Source organism: Crinia signifera, chromosome 6, assembly GCF_055691185.1.
Source record: "Crinia signifera chromosome 6, ASM5569118v1, whole genome shotgun sequence".
Classification (NCBI taxonomy): Eukaryota; Metazoa; Chordata; class Amphibia; order Anura; family Myobatrachidae; genus Crinia; species Crinia signifera.
Window position 1 is genome coordinate 138,497,705 of NC_139222.1, and position 17,094 is coordinate 138,514,798.

The window sequence follows — 17,094 nt, forward strand, 5'->3', positions numbered from 1 at the left end:
TGATCAGCACAGATATACTGATCAGCACAAAAGGGGGGGGCAGCAGACACAAAATATAGCACTCTCTATCACTCTCTGTCACTATCTCTCACTATCTCTCACTATCTGTGACTCTATGACACTGCAGCAGCAGCACACAGGAAGTCACAAGATCCAGGAAGCATCCAGCTGCTGGCAGCACGCTACCAGCGGTGATCAGGTAAGTATCAGGCAAGGATCAGGTCAGTATATCACGACAGATTGGCACGGTGACCGCTCTGCACGCAATTCCAGACCGGAATGGCGTCTGCAGCGCAGTCACCGTTAGTTTAAATCACGCGCCATGGCTGTGATTGGTCCGTCGGTCCGACGGACCAATCACAGCCTTGGGGGCAGGTGGGGTGAGGTGGGGTCATCACCGGTGACCCCCTCACGCCCCCTCCCACCCGTCGGTGATTGATCCCTGTGTTACCGAGCGTCTGATTCGCCGGTTACACAGGAAAACGCTGCGACTGGCTGTTCACATTGAACAGCCAATCACAGCGATCGCCGACGGGGGGAGGCATCGCCGCCCCCCCGGGCATGCTGGGACATGTCTGCTGTCAGGGACAGCAGACATCGTCCCTCTGTCACCGCGTCTATAGACGCGGTGACAGTTTAAAGTCATGACGTATATATACGTCATGTGTCGGGAAGTACATCCCGGCCATGACGTATATATACGTCAAATGTCGGGAAGGGGTTAATAAACACCCTAATAAAACAACATTTTAACCCTCATTACATGTATATTTATTATGTTATAATGTGGCATTTTAATCACTATCTATGTGTCCCCACATTGGTTTTACTTTTAAATAAAGTTATGTTGGTGTTACAGTGAAAAAGTTGACACATGTCGACTTCTGTGAATTGAGTGTCCTGCTTTTTAAAGTATACAAAAACACCTACTGAATGGGTGTAGATGGTTATAAAATAACTACCTTGACATATATAAGCAGGTCTTAGAATGAATCTTACCTAAAATTAAACCAACCTTTACATGTAGAGAAGTGTAGAAAGATATGCTTCCAATGTGTTTGAGGGCTGTGTGTGGCTTGCAGGTAGTGAAATCATGGTTTTCACTTAATAGGCTGCAGCATTGCTTATTACATTCAGGTGTAGTAATCAGCATTAATTAGCAGACCCAGGGCCAAAATACACGGTGCGGTTGCCGATCGATCGGTTGTAGCACCGTACATTTTTGGTGCACACCCCCATGTACGCCCATGTTTACGCCCAGTTTTCCTCATTATTCCGGCCGCTCCCCTAAAAATGCCCCCATGCCGCCCACAATGACCGTACTCTTGCGGACAGGTTTTTTCGCACAGAGAGACCCGTCCGTGAGCGGTGTGAGGTCGCCGCACATGCGAAAGCTACGCATGCGCAGATGAAAAAAAAAACCCGATCTGCCCGTATACGGTCCCACCGTACCAAGCAGAATAACCCCCAAAATGTGTGAAGGAAAGTAGGTGGTGTAGGCAAATTGGAGAAGATGGTAGGGAATATTAGGAGGGATAAATGGAAATAGACCAACACACAAAGGACCTGATGTAGAGCCACTCCTGATGTTCATGTAGTTCAGCACTTTTTTGCAACTGCATATGCGTGAAAACAAGTAAAACCGCATATGATGAATGTGTTGCTCACAATGTAGGCACAAAGGCGCTGTGGTGATACAGCTGGGCAGTTGGGTTCAGACCTGACCGCTGATGGGCGATTTTGCAGAGGTCTTACAATCAGATAGACACTGCCAGACAGAGTGAAATCCCACCACATGCAAATTTGCGAATGGCTTGCAAAAATCTTGCCAGTTGCAATTCCAGTCTGTGTGTAATTCTGACCCTTCCACTGCTCTGCGATAGAAACAGGCTGATCTAGGCAGAGCTGACGTCACAGACCCTCCCTGTCTTGCCATAGGGTTGGGGCTCAGCCACATAGATATACACATGGAAAGGACTTTTTATCAGCATTTGCATAAAGTGGCAGACAGGCAGCCATCAACAGATGCTGCTGCCTGCGCCTCTGCAGCCACCACGGGGAACCAGAACTGCACACATACCTCCCAACATGACCCTCTCCAGGAGGGACACTCTGCTCTGCTCCTGGACTTCCCTCTTTATTTAGGATTGCCATCACCTGTGGTGAAGTGCCTTTCTTATTAGTTAACCTGTTCAAAAACAGGTGATGGCAATCATACATTAAGAGGGAAGTCCAGAAGCAGAGCATTGTGTCCCTTCTGGCATGGGTCATGTTGGGAGGTATGCTGCACATACAAATTAGAAACAGACATACACAGAGGGAGAAAGAGACAAAGATAACACAGTGATGCACAGACAAAAAGTGGAAGGTTATCAAGTACTGTGGGTGCCGGATGACGCTCCGACAGTGGGGATCCCGACAGTCAGTATCCCGACGACCCTCATAGTGGGAGAATAGAACCTGTGACGAGCCCCCCTGTCGGAGCACCGGCAGTCAGGATCCCCATTGTCGGAGCCCCATTCCACACCCAAGTACTGGGGAGAAGCAGAGATGGCGCCATGGATCAGAATTTTTTTTTATAGAACTAGCTGACTTCTGACCCTCCGCCAGATGAAAAGCAGGGCATAGGCGAATCTAGAATTATGGTAATGGGTGGTCCTAGATCTAGATAAAATAGCAGGGGGACCTTTGCGCGGTGCAGCCGCGCGTCAAAAATGGGCGTGGCCTCATGGGAAGGAGGCGTGGCATCACAAAAAGGGGTGTGGTATTACACTTTAGACCATACACAGTAATGCCCATTACACATTTTAGCAAACTCCGTAATACCCATTACAGATAAAGCCACACGCCGTAATGCCAATTACACATAAGGCCACACACCATAATGCCCATTACACATTGTGCCACACATCATGATGCCCATTACATACTATATAACAAACCGTAATGCCCATTACATATTTGTCACATAAGTGCTGCTTACCTACGTGCTCATTGCTAGGGGGTCCTTGCTTGATGGCACTATAGTACCCATTACACATGATGCCGCACACCATAGTACCCATTACACATGATGCCGCACACCATAGTACCCATTACACATGATGCCGCGCACCATAGTACCCATTACACAAGATGCCGCACACCATATTCTCATTACACATGCCGCACACCATAGTACCCATTACACATGATGCCGCACACCATAGTACCCATTACACATGATGCCGCGCACCATAGTACCCATTACACAAGATGCCGCACACCATATTCTCATTACACATGCCGCACACCATAGTACCCATTACACATGATGCCGCACACCATAGTACCCATTACACATGATGCCGCACACCATAGTACCCATTACACATGATGCCGCACACCATAGTACCCATTACACATGATGCTGCACACCATAGTACCCATTATACATGATGACGCACACCACAGTACCCATTACACATGATGCCGTGCACAATAGTACCCATTACGCATGATGCTGCACACCATAGTACCCATTACACATGATGCCGTGCACAATAGTACCCATTACGCATGATGCTGCACACCATAGTACCCATTACACATGTTGCCGTGCACCATAGTACCCATTACACATGATGCTGCACTCATAATGTCCCTTACACATGATGCTGCACACATAATGCCGCTTACACATGATGCTGCACACCGTAATGCCCCTTACACATTAAGCCACACATTATGCGTAATGCCCCCACATAATGCCACTTGTAGCGTCCCTTAAGCAATGCCCCCAAAAGTGCCACTTACTGTAAATTTTTATATGAGCCTTCACTGCTGCTGCAGGGAGAGATGGAGAGCGGTGCAGCTGCTTCTATGGGGAGAGGAGCAGAACGCAGCGCAGAGCAGAGCACACTCCCCTCCTGGTGTCCCCTCTAGCCGAGAGGACATTTTAAATATTGTGCACGCTGTTGTTGTGCGTGAAGCTGCAGGGGTGACAGTCATTGACAGTTGGGCAGAGAGCAGGGGGCTGCCTGGCTGTATTCAGAGCACTGCAGGTCACGGCTGTTTGAAATAATACCCCTTTCACAACAGAAAATGCAGGGATTTACCCGGGAATATGGTCCCAGGATTATGCAGGGACATTCCCACGCTGACCCCTTACACCAGCCTAGTCCCTGCATTTTCTGGTGCGAGGGGGAAAGACAACCACTCCCCTCTCCCTACTTCCCTTTAACCAACCAGCTATATCTTCGGAACCAACTGACCCATTTACATGAGACACATATCATATTAAAGAACTTTTGAGTTGGCTTTGAATGATTTTGGTACCGTGAAACTGGGCTGTTTGGTTCCAGAGAAATCTGCCCTCAAAGAACATAAACAGCCATGAAATTACATTTAAGAAATGAAAAAAACGGTTTAACCTCAATATCCCTGGAACCAATTAACCCATATGAATCCAGCCTGGTATCAGATTGAAGGCCCAGCGATTTGGGTTCGACTGAGATCAACCTCGAGCTTCAGTGATGCCGAAGGGGGAACAGGTAGCCGTTGAACTGGGTGGGGGTCGGAATTAGCGTGTCCCATGTTATCCTATAGGGAAAACGTTCCAGCTTTGCCTGGCCGTATCTCCGGTTCCCAGGGGGCTAGAGACACGGGGCTGGGCTCGTTGGAAAGCCCTGGTCCTCAGCTACAACATGGGCTAATGGGTGGTCCTGTGCACCCCCGGACCACCCCCTAGATTCGCCTATGGAGATATGGATCCAGTGCAGATATTGACAACATTGGATATGTTTTTTAGATGCATGTAACATGATTTAGAGACAGATTGAATTTGAGGACTAAAGGACAGTTCAGAGTCGAGGAGGCACATTCATATTGCCATTTTGAAACAGTCAAAGGCGCTGATAATCATCAAAATTGACCACTCACTCTTTAATAATATCCCTTTCGCACAGAAAATGAAATTCCCGGGTGAAGCACTTCCACTTGGGAATTTTATGAAATACACGAATGACCAGGGTCGGAGACCCATATTTTAAGATCCGGGTTGACTCTTTCACACAAGCAAAAACCCCATGTAATAGAGCAAATCTCCGGGTTCATTATTCGGCTACCGCTGTGTGAAAGCCCATACTTGCCGACTTTTCAATGTCCCTCTCTGGGAGAAGCCCGGAGTGGACAACAAAATGTGCAGGTCGGGGGGTGGGGACAAGGCTGCCGTATCAAAGCCCCGCCACCAATCCATGCAAACGCCATGATTCGTGGGTCCGTGAGTAGGGGGCAGGGCTAAAATGACACAAAATGACATGATTCGCGTAATTTGAGTCACGCTCCCTATCCCCGGACCCGTGATTTACGGCACTTCTTTCCCCAGCTCTGGGGGGGGGGGGAGCGGGGGCTCTGGGGGGAATGTGGGAGCCTTACCCACCTTTCCGGGGGGCAGGGAGGGAGACCCGATTTTCGGGAGACTCCCGGCCATTCCGGGAGGGTAGGCAAGTATGAATCTAGCCTCAGTCCATGAGCCTACATATGAGATTAACTGCTGGCATTCATTTGTTGTATCATTCTTGTGATTTGTGAACAATTAATCAAAATGTGTTTTGTTTTTTTAAGAAAAAGCATTAGGTTGTTCATTTATGTATTGTAGGGTAGTGCCAAATATCCCAGACATCTGCTCTGGTCTTATTCATTTCTATATTATATGTATTAGTTCAATAATTTTTTATTATCAAAAATACATTTTGTATGCTTTGCTTTCTCCAGCCGGAGCAAAACTGCACCTACAAATACTAATACTCCAAACACGTGCAGTGAAAACAGAGTATGCGCATAGAGTTGCAGACTGCATCCTTAGCAGCGTCTAATCTCGGGTGACTCCTCCAGTCCTAATACTGCCCGCACGACCGCCGGTTCTAAATCTAAACGCAACCAGAAAGTTTAACCCCTTCACGACATTTGACGTATATATACGTCATGGTCGGGAAGTACTTCCCGACACATGACGTATATATACGTCATGACTTCTAACTGTCACTGCGTCTAGAGACGCAGTGACAGTTAGGTGATGTCTGCTGTCCCTGACAGCAGACATCCCCCCTCGCTGCCCAGGGGGGGCAGGGGTGCCCCCCCCGGTCGGCGATCGCTGTGATTGGCTGTTCAAATCTGAACAGCCATTCACAGCGTTTCCTGTGTTACCGGCGGCTAAGCCGCTCGGTAACACAGGGATTCACTGGTGATCGGTGCTGTCAAGTACAGCACCGATCACCACCGATGTGCAGCCCCCCCTCGAACCCGCCGGGCACTCACCCGGCAGCAGCAGCAGCTCCCCCGGCTCCCCCGGAGCGTCTGGAGCGCACGCAGCGCTGCCCTCCTCCCCCCTCCCCCCCGCAGCAGCAGCAGCAGCATCAAGCTGCAGAAAAAGTTAAAAATTAAATGTACAGTATGCACTGAAAAAATATATTTATATATATATATATATATATATATACACACACATATATATATATATATGTGTGTGTATATATATTTGTATATATATATATATATATATACACACATATATATATATATATATGTGTGTGTGTGTGTGTGTGTATATACCGCACCGATTACCACCGATCGCCAGCCCCCCCCCCCCCCCCCCCTCCCACCCGGCAGCCCCCCTATACATTTTTTTACACAAAAATGCAGATCTGGCTCAAAATTTTTCATTTTCACAAGGAATGAAGGAGACAAAGGACCCCAAAATCTGTGCCCCAATTTCTCCCGAGTACGGCAATGCCTCATGTGTGACCAAAAAATACCAGTTGGGTGCATGGCAGGACTCAGAAGGGAAGGAGTGATTTTTGGATTTTGCAGCACAGATTCTGGTTGAATGACCCCCGAAACACCCATACAGTGGAACCCACCCACAAGTGACCCCATTTTGCAAACTACACCCTTCAGGGAATTCATCAAGGGGTATAGTGTACATTTCAAACCCCCCGGGGTTTCACCAATTTTGATACAACTGAGCTGTGAAAATGAAAAATTAATTTTTTTCATTTTCACTGCCCAGTTGTACCACAATTGGTGAAACCCCTGGGGGTTTGAAATGTACACTATAACCCTAGATGAATTCCCTGAAGGGTGTAGTTTGCAAAATGGGGTCACTTGTGGGGGGGTACCTAACTTTTAGCATCTTATGGTGCCTAGAAACCTACATGGTGCCTAAAAAATAATCTCATAAAAAGGAGGCTCCAAAATCAAGTAGGTGCTCCTTCTATTATGAAGCCTATGGTTTGGTCACCGTGCACACTAGGGCCACATATAGGATATTTATGAAAACCAAAGAATTGGGGGAATCAATTTTTAGTCACATTTCTCTAGTAAAATCTACTGTGTTCCTTAGAAAAATGTATTAAAATTGCAAATCTGCAAAAAAAATGAAATTTTGAAATTTCACCTACACTTTCTTTTAATTCCTGTGAAACACCTAAAGGGTTAACAAACTTCCAAAATGCTGTTTTGAATACTGTGAGGGGTGCAGTTTTTGAAATGGCATCATTTATGGGGGTGTCTCACATACAAGTCACTCAAAGTCACATCATAACTGACCTGGTCCCTAAAAAAATCAGAGTTTGAAATTTTCTTGAAAATTTGAGAATTTGCTATTCATATTTTAAGCCTCCTAGTGTCCAAAAAAATGAAAATGAGGTTGAAATAATGATGGCAACATAAAGTAGACATATGGTCTATGTTAGTTATTCACTATTTTGAGTGGTAAGATTATTTGTCTCACAAGCAGAAAATTTAACATTTTGCAAATCGCAAAATTTTCCATTTTTTTACGACATTTTGGTATTTTTCACAAAAAAACACAGACTGTATCGACGAAAATTTACCACTAACTTGAAGTACAATGTGTCACGAGAAAACAATCTCAAAATCACTGGGATAAGTAAAAGCAAAAAAAAGTTATCCCCACTTAAGTGATACATGCCAGATTTGAAAAAAAGGGCTCTGTCAGGAAGGCAAAAACTGGCTCTGTCATGAAGGGGTTAAGAACCACAACACTAGCAATCCGGGTAGCGGCTAGTTCCTACATTGTAAATGTAGTTTGCTTAGTCTCATATTACTATGTACTGTAGCCTTTGAACAGTGTAAAGTGGATGGGGGAATTTATTTTGCTGGTATGGATGTTGTGATAAGACAGCAGTTGTGCAGAAAGTGTCGAGACTCAATGCATTGCAGCAGCCAGTCAGTGCATGGCTATGGATCAGAAAACGAACGAAGGTTGCTGTACTGCCTGGCTGGCAGGCCGTTTAGGCTGGTTGGCGGAAGTGAGTCTCTCTTATGAGGTTGGTTGGCGGAAGTGAGTCTCGTTAGGTTGGTTGGCGGAAATTAGTCTCGTTAGGTTGGTTGGCGGAAGTGAACTATGTACGGGTGGAGGAAGTGAACAGGAAAGGTTGGTTGGCGGAAGCTATAGTAGTGTGTCTGCTGCTTCTCTGTGCAGTTAAGCAGTGTACTCATGCTGATGTAGAATGGCGGCTAATGGACGAAAAAGACTTCTCCAGCTGGTGACCCGGTTTGGGGTGCTTCTTCTAACTCGTTGTCCATTTTGGTTTTGTTTCAGTCAACTGATGTTGTATGCTGAGAGAGCAGAAGCCAAGAGGTATACTATAAATAAAGCATGATGCTTCTCCTGCCTCTGTCACTATAACTAAGTCTGTGCTGACAATCAGATGTGAATAGGTAAAGGCTTGTAAAATGCCAATCTCATACATTTAAACGCACACATTGTATTGGATTGTTGCTAGTGGCCATGTACAGTGTGCAGTTTCCTTGATTGCTTACTCAGTGATCTGGGGGTAAATTGTATATCAATGAGCAGACAAATGTTAATATATTTCAAGTATGTCAGGTTCACTAGGAATGTCTGGTTTTCTTTTAACTCCACACAAACAAGTATTGCATTGATCGCTGCAGAACAAATAATGTTTTACTTAGCTGAACATTTTTTATTATTTATATAGTCCCAGAATACTAAAATGTATTTTACCCTTGGGTATTCCTTTGGTCATGGTATTTGCATGTTCCTTGCATTTGCATGGTACTTATTTCCTAGCAGGGCGCCCGTCTCATTGATTGTATGCCTTAAGTGTAAGGTACTTAAGGCATACAATCAACGCGATGGACCCGATTTTCTGTCAATCACCTGCTAATTTGCCGGTGAAAGAGAAAATCGTGTCCATCGCGGCCTATTATAATGGGCCGCGATGCGACCGACGCGATTTTCCCATAGAGAATAATGTAAAATTATTTGTCAAGTCAAAATCGGGTCGATCGCTTCGGTCGTGGCCCATGTGATCAACGCGATTTTACATAGGGGACAATGGGAAATGGGCCAATATGGCCAATTTCTCATTGAGTATGGTTAATGCCCCCCCAATTGTTAATGCCACCCCACTATTGACGCCAACCCGAAGCGTGGCGAGCGGTGGCGGTACGTGTCCTCCAACCTTTTCATACCCTCACTATCCACGCCGGCGTGGAGTTGATTTTATAAAGTGTGGCGAGCGCAGCGAGCGGACGCATATACCTGTGAAGTTATGCGCGTCCCCTCGCTACGCTCGCCACGCTTCGGGCTCGGTGGCTCGCTGCGCTCCCCACATTTTATAAAATCAACTCCACGCTGACGTGGATAGTGGGGGTATGAAAAGGTCGAAGGACACGTACCGCCGCCCCTCGCGGGCTTGCTGCGCTCGCCACGCTTCGGGTTGGCGTCAATAGTGGGGTGGCGTTAACATTGGGGGGGCATTTAAAATATGAGGGAGGTTTTCTATTAAAATGGGGGATTTTGGGGCTTTTTACATTGAAATCAATGTAAAATCGGGTCTCGGACCATTTTACATTGATTCCGATGTAAAAATCGGGTCCATCGCATGCGATTTTGTCGGCATGCGATGCGATCAACGCAATTTTTCCAACCCGATCTATACAATCAAAATTGCGGGCGCCGTGCTAGGAAATAAGTACCGTTCCTTCTATCAGGAAATAGAAAAAATAGAAATCTAAGTACGTAAACCTTTAGACAATTACTCTTGATTTCTTACAAAAAAGTACATTTATTATATATATATATATATATATATATATATATATATATATATATATATATATATATATATATATATATATATATATTCGATCACCAATATTCTTGCTGAGTCTCTACATTTGTTTTCTTTATGTTGAATACAAGCATCACTTGACAGAATCAATATATCCTTTTATTTAGGAAACCCGATATCCCTGTGCCCTACCTGTACTTTGACCTAGGCGTGGCAGTGCTCTGCGCCAGTTTTATGTCCTTTGGTGTAAAACGGCGTTGGTTTGCTCTGGCTTCTGCTCTGCAGTTGGCCATTAGCACTTATGCAGCACATGTTGGGGGATACGTTCATTACGGAGACTGGCTGAAGGTGAGATGATTTAAATCATTCTTATTTATAAATCAATGCTGGACATTGCTGCAATCATGATACACGCATATAACGGTTTGTTTTATAGTTGTTTCTATTCTCAATATTTAAATGGGCAATGCTTTTTTCAACAAGTCTATGCTAGTGAAAGCATTTCACGTTTAAGGATTGTACAAACAGCAAACGCCATAAAAAGCATAAATACGCCCCAATGGCCTGAAACATAAAGAAAATATGGCCATTCTGGTCTGAGGTGTGGATTTACTTCATAAAGTAGCAGATTAACATTTGTATCAATGTTTTTTCTTTTAAAGGCAGCAGAGAGCAAATTGATTGGCTAACCCTGGATGACTGAGTATTTGTAGATTTCTTGTGAACGCTTATCTTTTTCTTTAAAGAAAAAAATAAAATTAATCTGAATTCTACTGTAATAATGCAAATATTACTATTATTATTTATTGTAAGTTACTTATATAGCGCATACATTCTGCAGCACTTTACAGATAATATTTGGCCATTCACATATCAGTCCCTGCCACAGTGGAACTTGCAATCTATATTCTATACCACATGTACATGCACATACTGTACATTCATGCTAGGCTTAATTTAGTTGGCAATCCAGTCAACCTCCCAGTATATTTTTGAAATGTGGGAGGAAACACGGGGAGAATATACAATCTCTACACATGTGGGGCCATAGTGGAAAGCAAACCCATGACGTCAATTCTAACAATCACACTGTCCTTCCTGGCCAAATATTTTTAGTACTGAGTTATGTATTCTGTTTTTATGGTTACAGTTTTTCATCTGTGAAAGCGATTTTTTTTTTTTTTTTTATTCAAGCTGTAATGTTTTAATACTGAATCTGAAGAACATGGGGACTCTAGTAATTAAACATTACCCTTGCTGCATCTCTAACACAACAGTATTATATAAGGATTTCACAGTGTTTTGAACTAGAATGTGTGGACTTTCAAATTTATATGAATAAAAATAGCTATTTGTGTTTGTCAGATATATATGTATGTATGTATGTCTGAATATATGAATTGTAGGGTCTGAATAACTATGTGATTTAGGACTGCACATATGGCTGTCCAATATTAATTGATTGTTGTGTGTGTGCTTTAGGTCCGAATGTATTCTCGAACCATTGCTGTTATTGGCGGCTTCTTAGTCTTGGCAAGCGGAGCTGGAGAGATTTACAGACAGAAGCCTCGCAGTCGCTCCCTACAGTCCACTGGGCAAGTCTTCCTGGGCATCTACCTCGTCTGTTTGGTATGTAAAGTGGGATAAATGTGATAGCAAGAAAAATCCCAGTTGTATTGCTTGAGTCCATTATACCCCTTTCACACAGAAAGCCAAATTACCAGGAGAAGCACTTCTACTCAGTGATTTGCTGAATAACACAGGTTCTTTTTTGCTGTGAAATGGTCAACCCAGGTAATAAATCCCTGGAATTAACCAGGGTCGAGGAACGTGGGATATAAGACCCGGGTTGACCCTTTCACACAGTAGAAATACCCGTGTTGTTCAGAAAATTGCCAGGTTGAACTTTTTAACCCGGTAATTTTGCTGCTCAGTGTGAAAGGGACTCCTCCTGGCAAAAGGACCCGGCACTCTAAATGCCGAGTATTTGCCGGGTTGTGTGTCTGAAAGGGGTATTAAGGGGACATTTTGAATTTTCAATATAAACTCAACTTCAATAATTACTTGGCACAAGCAAAAATAAATTTCCTTGCTTTGTTTATGACTGAGCCAGCAGGATATTATCACTTAGTAACCCAATTAAATATATAGGGGGTAAATTCAATCCTATGAGATGCATGCTATCATCCAAATCATCCTGGCAGCCAGAATTCGCGCACACATTCTCAATTTAGTGCATGTTCGGGGTGAAGAGGTGCAAGAGAGGGTGCTGATACCAGCATTGAATTGCAATGTCACGTCGTACCCTTCGCCCCTAATAGTATTGACTCCAGAGTATCATTCAAAGTAAATACTGCATTGGCACCAGTGCTCAATTTGAAGAAGATCTTGTTTTCATTTAGCATTAATTTTTGGGATTCCATGGTAGCAAGACCATCATTTCTGTTACCATATGGTTGGAATGCTCCTAAGAGAAGGGTACGGTGACTGTTGTTGGCAGCAAGTTGCCATGTTTTTAATTAGCATCCACTACACATTCCAAGGCATGGCCTTATATGAGTAAGCATTTGTCTAGTACTTATTCATCTATTGCACATATTGATACAAGTAATCATTTTCATTTTTGTGTTTTATAAGGGATAGTGCTACCTATTATGTTAACTCTAACAGATACCAGGAGTCATTTTGGAATTTGCATGACCCATATAAAAGCATTTGGTGTTTCACCTTCTAGATTTTCATAATGATTTTTCTCTACTGTGTTTTGAAAGGGATGCATTATGTCATATAACAGTATAAATGTATAGTAAACAAAGTGTAGGTTGACAACTATTGGTAGATCACATGTTCTGTATAAATGATTCTGTCTCTCCCTTATCAGGCATACACTCTCCAGCACAGTAAGGAGGACCGCCAATCCTATTTGGACATCCTCCCAGGAGGAGAACCAGCCTTACAGATTCTCTTTGTCTTGTACGGACTGTTAGCATTGTCCTTCTTGTCTGGATACTATGTCAGGATCTCTGCCCAGGTTCTTGCAGTTCTACTCCCCTTTTCCCTACTACTCATTGATGGAAATCTGGGCTACTGGCACAATAATCGCCGTGTGGAGTTCTGGAATCAAATGCGCATGATAGGGCAGAATGTTGGCATTTTTGGAGTGGCGGTCATAGTGGCCACTGACGGCTGATTAGAATACATGAAACATTCCTAATTCTTACAGAAGTACAGATGCAGCTGAAGTCTATTGCCTTCCACATTACAGAATATTTTATAAATGATTTTCAGACTTCTTGCTTTACCCTGCACATTTACTTTGATATATAAAGCTTGGAACCCATAGTGCTCCACCTGGAGTTGTCTTCATAGTATTGTGCCCATCTTTGCGTTCCATGGAGACATCGTTACAGGGACTGACTATGGACCGGGGAGGGAAAAACAATTTTCTGTTGATTTCTGCAGCATTTCTGGATGAAAAGACTTATCCTTCAGCATTGCCTTCGGACCCTAAAAGTTTACATCCCCATCAAAAGATGTGTGTTCTCATATAGCTACAGTAATTGGAATCCATATCTGGTAGCATTCAGTCTCTGGTGGAACACAATTTATGAATTATTAGAAATAGGGGAGTCAGTGGCCCCTGCTGCGGAATACTTTAGGCTGCTTTCTGTAGATTAATAGAAATTGCTTTAAGAATAAGACCTACAGTACATGGGTCGTCTTGTGAGAATTATTTATATTGTGTTCTTTGCTAGATGAGAGCCGTCGCTAAGTTTTCACATAAAGGTGAACATTTGTTTTATTTCTATTTTATGAAACATAAAAAACAATTGCTTTCATATGTGCATGTTAGCATCACTAACTTTGCATTCCATTATAAATATTTAGAAAAAACAGTTAGTCATGCAAGTGAGTGGACTCAAGTGCCTATGACTAACGGACAGTTCAAAGTAGTGAAAAAAGTTCTACTCTCTTTGGCAAAAATAAATGTAAAATGAAGGTCATATGAGGCATAGAGGCAGATCTATTAACCCTGGTGAAGAGATCAAGTGGAAAGTGATAACGCACCAGACAATCAGCTGTGTTTGAAAAATGACAGTTGGGAGTTGGTTGGTTGGCTTGTGCGTTATCACCTTCCAAATGATCTCTTCACCAGGCTGCCCCATAATGCTATAACAGCACCAGCACCTACCGAAATTGTTAAGCTAAGTGATGCAGTAACTATCAGGGTGGGATGATCTAAAAGCAAAATACGACCAAAACACTGAAAATGTGACCCTTTTAGACAATGCCATCTATAGATGATGCCCAACAGAAGCCTGTAAGCTTCTTTTCGCAGACTTCCACAGGGGAATTCAATCGGATCCCTCCCAATGTCCCTTGCAATTTGTGCATCATCTGCCACATTTACAGAAGTCATAAACTGGGAAGTCCTGTTATTACAGAGGATGGCTCTTTTCAGAAGAACTGTCCTGTGCAATTTTAATCACAATACTAATTGTTTACCAGTGTTGATGTTACTATGCAACTGAAAGTGGTGGTATGTACCGCAAAGAAAAAAGTGACGTATAGTACACCCGTGACCCCACTCTTAATATGTGTTCACACTAATGTATTGGATGTTTTATGTGATGTACAATGGTTCACACTATGTACCTCTAGATCCATTCAGTTCATTGGTCGATTCGATTGTTTACGTATCACTGTTAGATTTGGGTCATTCCATGTCAGTACAACCAGGAAAGACAACCACCTGACTCAGATTTTCATGATATTTTGGGGTGTTGTCCCAGGGGTTCTGAACAAAATTTGAAAGTTTTACCTTCAAGTAGCGATTTTCCCAAACTTTGCAACTGCTCTGAGTAGGTGAAATGAAATTAGCTGTAAAATGTTTGCCAATAAATGATTGCAGCTAATTGAATAAGGGTTTTCATGATTCACTGTGCAATCATAGTTTTTAGCACAAAAATGGGTTACTACAGCCGATTGGTAGAATAAAGTGTGCAAAGTATCGTGAAAATATGAGACGGTGGGTGTCATGCCTGGTAGAACTGACAGGAAATGACCCTTGCAACAATATATTACTTCTGTGTATGATGCTCAGTGTAGTTTGTACAGAAATGCAATATATTGCTCCGTCTATCTGTAGGTTGCACCATTGTATAGTACATAGTACTCCATTCACAAGTAGCAGAAACTCTATCTGGGCACTATCAGTGTTCACATTTTGTAGCATCAGAACGCTAGTATGCCTTATTATTTATGTAAATGCTAATGTGTGCTTCTTTTGTCCATGAATGGATGTGTATTCCTAGAAGATTCAAAATACATATATTTTAAAGTCTAAATGATTGATGAGCAACCAGCATTTCAAGGTGTCTTTGTTTATGACAAGAATTTTTAGGCGGAAGAAATTTTATATATGAGCTGTACATTATATCAATCTGTTATTTATTTTAGATACGATTTACATTTATTTAATATTTTTATGTTCTTTTCTTTGCTTAAATTGTGCCTTTCAGCTACTCACAATGGAGGCAATTTCCTATGTATAAGAGTGCAGCTCGCCAATATTAGGCAGTTCCTCATTCCCGACTCTTAGTAACGTAATGACAGAGCCATAACTAATTTATTTAGTTAGTTTCTTATATAGCGCACACATATTCTGCAGCGCCTTACAGAGAATATTTGAACATTCTCGCTCTCGCGCGTGCTGGCTCTCTCTGTACTAGCTGTACACTGCTACCAACCATGGTGATGATGCAAATGGCTCTTCTCCCCAGCTGCAGCATCAAGGATGGTGTAATGGTTAGCATTACTGCCTCACAGCATTGAGGTCATGGGTTGGTTACTCACAATGGCCCTAATTGTGCAGAGTTTGTATATTCTCACCGTGTTTGCGTGGGTTTACTCCAGGTATTCCGGTTTCCTCTCCACTGGAGCAGAGATTGATGTGAATGTTCAACTATACTCTGTAAAGTGCTGTGGAATATGTAAGAAACTGTTAATAATTAAAGAATGGCAGAGCATTACAGGGGCAGGGGTATTATATCCCAACCAATCACTGCTGCTCTCCTCACAAATTCTTGGGGATCAGGAGAGGGGAGAGCACACTGAATGGAGGCAGACTTTAGGATAGGAGAGACCTGCAATTTGGTCTGGGCGTCTGATGTTTAGATTCACAGCATTTTCGCTACTGCGGTTGCTAGGAAGTTAGAGATAGCAGTGGTGGGGAGTTCCGCCCAAAGGGCTTCTCTGTGGGTGGAGCACCATCAGCACCACCCTATTTATTTATGGCCCTGCTTAATGGACTGCAGACTGACTGATCGCATAAAATAGACGCTTATTCAATTTGTAGGTGTTGGATCCATTTTAAACATAGCCATGGAAGCCTTTTTGTTCTTCAGAAGTTTTAAATCTTGATTCACTGGTATAGACCCTTTTTTAATTTTGTATTTGTGTAAAGTTAATCACATTTATTTTAAGGAATTACACATTTTTGGTTTACGCATAGGTGGTTTATGTCTATACAATTATACGCAAGAACTTTTTAAAGTAAATATGTAAGAATAAAAATGACTGGCAATATTGTTTTCCTGTCTAAAACCTGTTTTAAGTAAAAACAAAATTTCAACCAAAGCTTCAAATTTGGTTTCATGTGCAACTATAGTTCATGAATAAATTACCATGTATTTCTCACGCTTTTTGAAGGTATCTCCTGTTAAATGGACAGGAATGTGAACGTATTTTATATTACTTATTTATTTTCTTTTATAATTTAATTTTTGACTAAGTTTTTTTTCATTTTGTAGAAAGAATTTTCACCCAAAAATGTCATCTTTTTTTATCTTCATTTAGAAGAAATACTACCAAGGCTAAGCTGCTTGATGTCTGTTTTCTCTCTCTAGATATGCCTCGATTCTAGTATTGGATTTCTTAAGGTGGCCATGCACTACTTTGATTTATTGCAGAAGTGTATGGACATCCGACC

The 17,094-nt window shown here is 42.8% G+C and overlaps 1 protein-coding gene across 1 annotated transcript; it reads left to right on the forward strand.

Moving 5' to 3' along the window:
• Window positions 1–8,419: 8,419 nt before the first annotated feature.
• TMEM101 (transmembrane protein 101) lies at window positions 8,420–16,781 on the forward strand. The gene is made up of 4 exons (XM_083147366.1): window positions 8,420–8,644; window positions 10,271–10,451; window positions 11,586–11,732; window positions 12,985–16,781. Exons 1-4 carry the CDS (start codon window positions 8,514–8,516, stop codon window positions 13,291–13,293), a joined length of 768 nt encoding a protein of 255 aa, XP_083003492.1. The 5' UTR covers window positions 8,420–8,513; the 3' UTR covers window positions 13,294–16,781.
• Window positions 16,782–17,094: the final 313 nt, after the last annotated feature.